The following is a 1,376-nucleotide window of genomic DNA, read 5'->3' as shown; positions in this document are numbered from 1 at the left end:
TGCTGGGTGAAGGTCAATTTGAGCCTACCATTCTGAGCTTACTCGACCAACTAATCATCAGCACGATCGTCATACTCATTGTAAGTCATTATCATCCAGTGCCAGATCTGCGACAGACATCGGCGATCATGGTTCTCCGTTCATTCCTTTGCTCGGATGCTCTTAAAAAAGCTACTTTTCCCTGATCTTTCCCTGTCACGCACTTGTTCAGGTTTCCTAAGTAGAATATGTTGTTCTGGGCCTTCCCCTGCCTCGCTTGCCCTCAATTCTGCCAGTGAGAGCTAGATGTTCAAGACCCGTATGTCTATCTATGTGTCCCAAAAATTGCATTTGTCGTTTCCTGATTGTTTTTAACTTTGAGTGTCCCACGTGGGCTTCATCAAGCACTCCCTCATTTGATTTCTTTTCCTTCCACGATACTCTTAGCAGTCTCCTAAAAAACACTTTTCTGTTGCTTTTATTTTATTTTATTTTCACTGTCTTTAGTGATTGTCCAGCATTCACAGCCATATAGAAGGGTTCACGGGTTGACATTGTAAGTAGCAGGGAATAAAAAAGGGTTGAGACTTTGTATAGACCTGGTTCACTGTACATGTTAAAGAGGTCTGGTGACATAACACACCCTTGCCTCACTCCTCTTCTAGTGTGCTTATATTCACGGTATTCTCCACAGTGTCCAAGATCTATATATTTTTTAAAATATTATTTTTAAGGAAGAGAAAAAAGGAAGAATCAGCATGAAGATCGAGGGCCCACAGACGAGTGTGGGGATCCAGTTCAAAGTGTGGTGCCCGTCTTACAACCGAGTCACTCACCGGCTCTATCTGCTGGGCTCTCTGGATGAGCTGGGCGCCTGGAGTATTGATGACGCTTTGGAGGCGTATCCTACTAAAGGTGAGAGGGGGGGAGGGGGGGGGATGGGGGGGGATGGGGGGCGGTCATGGGTGGTGTGGGGTGAACAGGAATGGGGTGTGGAAGAGAAGTACGATGTTTCCATTAACCGGCAATTTAAGCACTGGAGAAGACGTGAGCTTCTCTGATGTTACCTGCACTGGAACTCGACATAAGCCTATCTTAGTAACTTCTTGGTCAACCTCCCAGAAATATTGGTCTGCTGGAGGTGGAGCTGCTTTGCTTCATGTTCCCATTTAACTTTGTGAACACATGAAGGAGGGGAAGAAAAGGGTAGGTGTAAAAGGAGTAGGAAAGGGAATGAAAAGGGGAAAGCTGAAAAGGGGGAAAAGTAATAGGGAGAAAGGAGGAGGAGGAGGAGAAGGAGAAAAAATTTAAACGAGAAACCGTAGAAAGAAAAAGTGTGTCTGTGTATGTGAGTGTGTGTGTGTGTGTGTGTGTGTGTGAGAGAGAGAGAGAGAGAG

The 1,376-nt window shown here is 45.4% G+C and overlaps 1 protein-coding gene across 1 annotated transcript in view; it reads left to right on the top strand.

Annotated features, from left to right (window-relative positions):
• LOC101860717 overlaps positions 1 to 1,376 on the top strand; it is a gene marked incomplete in the record, with an annotated part of 13,175 nt that continues 11,799 nt past the window's right edge. The window contains 2 exon segments of the mRNA XM_035973693.1: positions 1 to 80; positions 714 to 894. Coding sequence (XP_035829586.1) covers positions 738 to 894 — 157 coding nt within the window.

Source organism: Aplysia californica, unplaced genomic scaffold (genome assembly GCF_000002075.1).
Source record: "Aplysia californica isolate F4 #8 unplaced genomic scaffold, AplCal3.0 scaffold01739, whole genome shotgun sequence".
NCBI lineage: Eukaryota > Metazoa > Mollusca > Gastropoda > Aplysiida > Aplysiidae > Aplysia > Aplysia californica.
The sequence above is the reverse complement of the archived record's forward strand: the minus strand, read 5'-3'. Positions and strand labels throughout refer to the sequence as shown.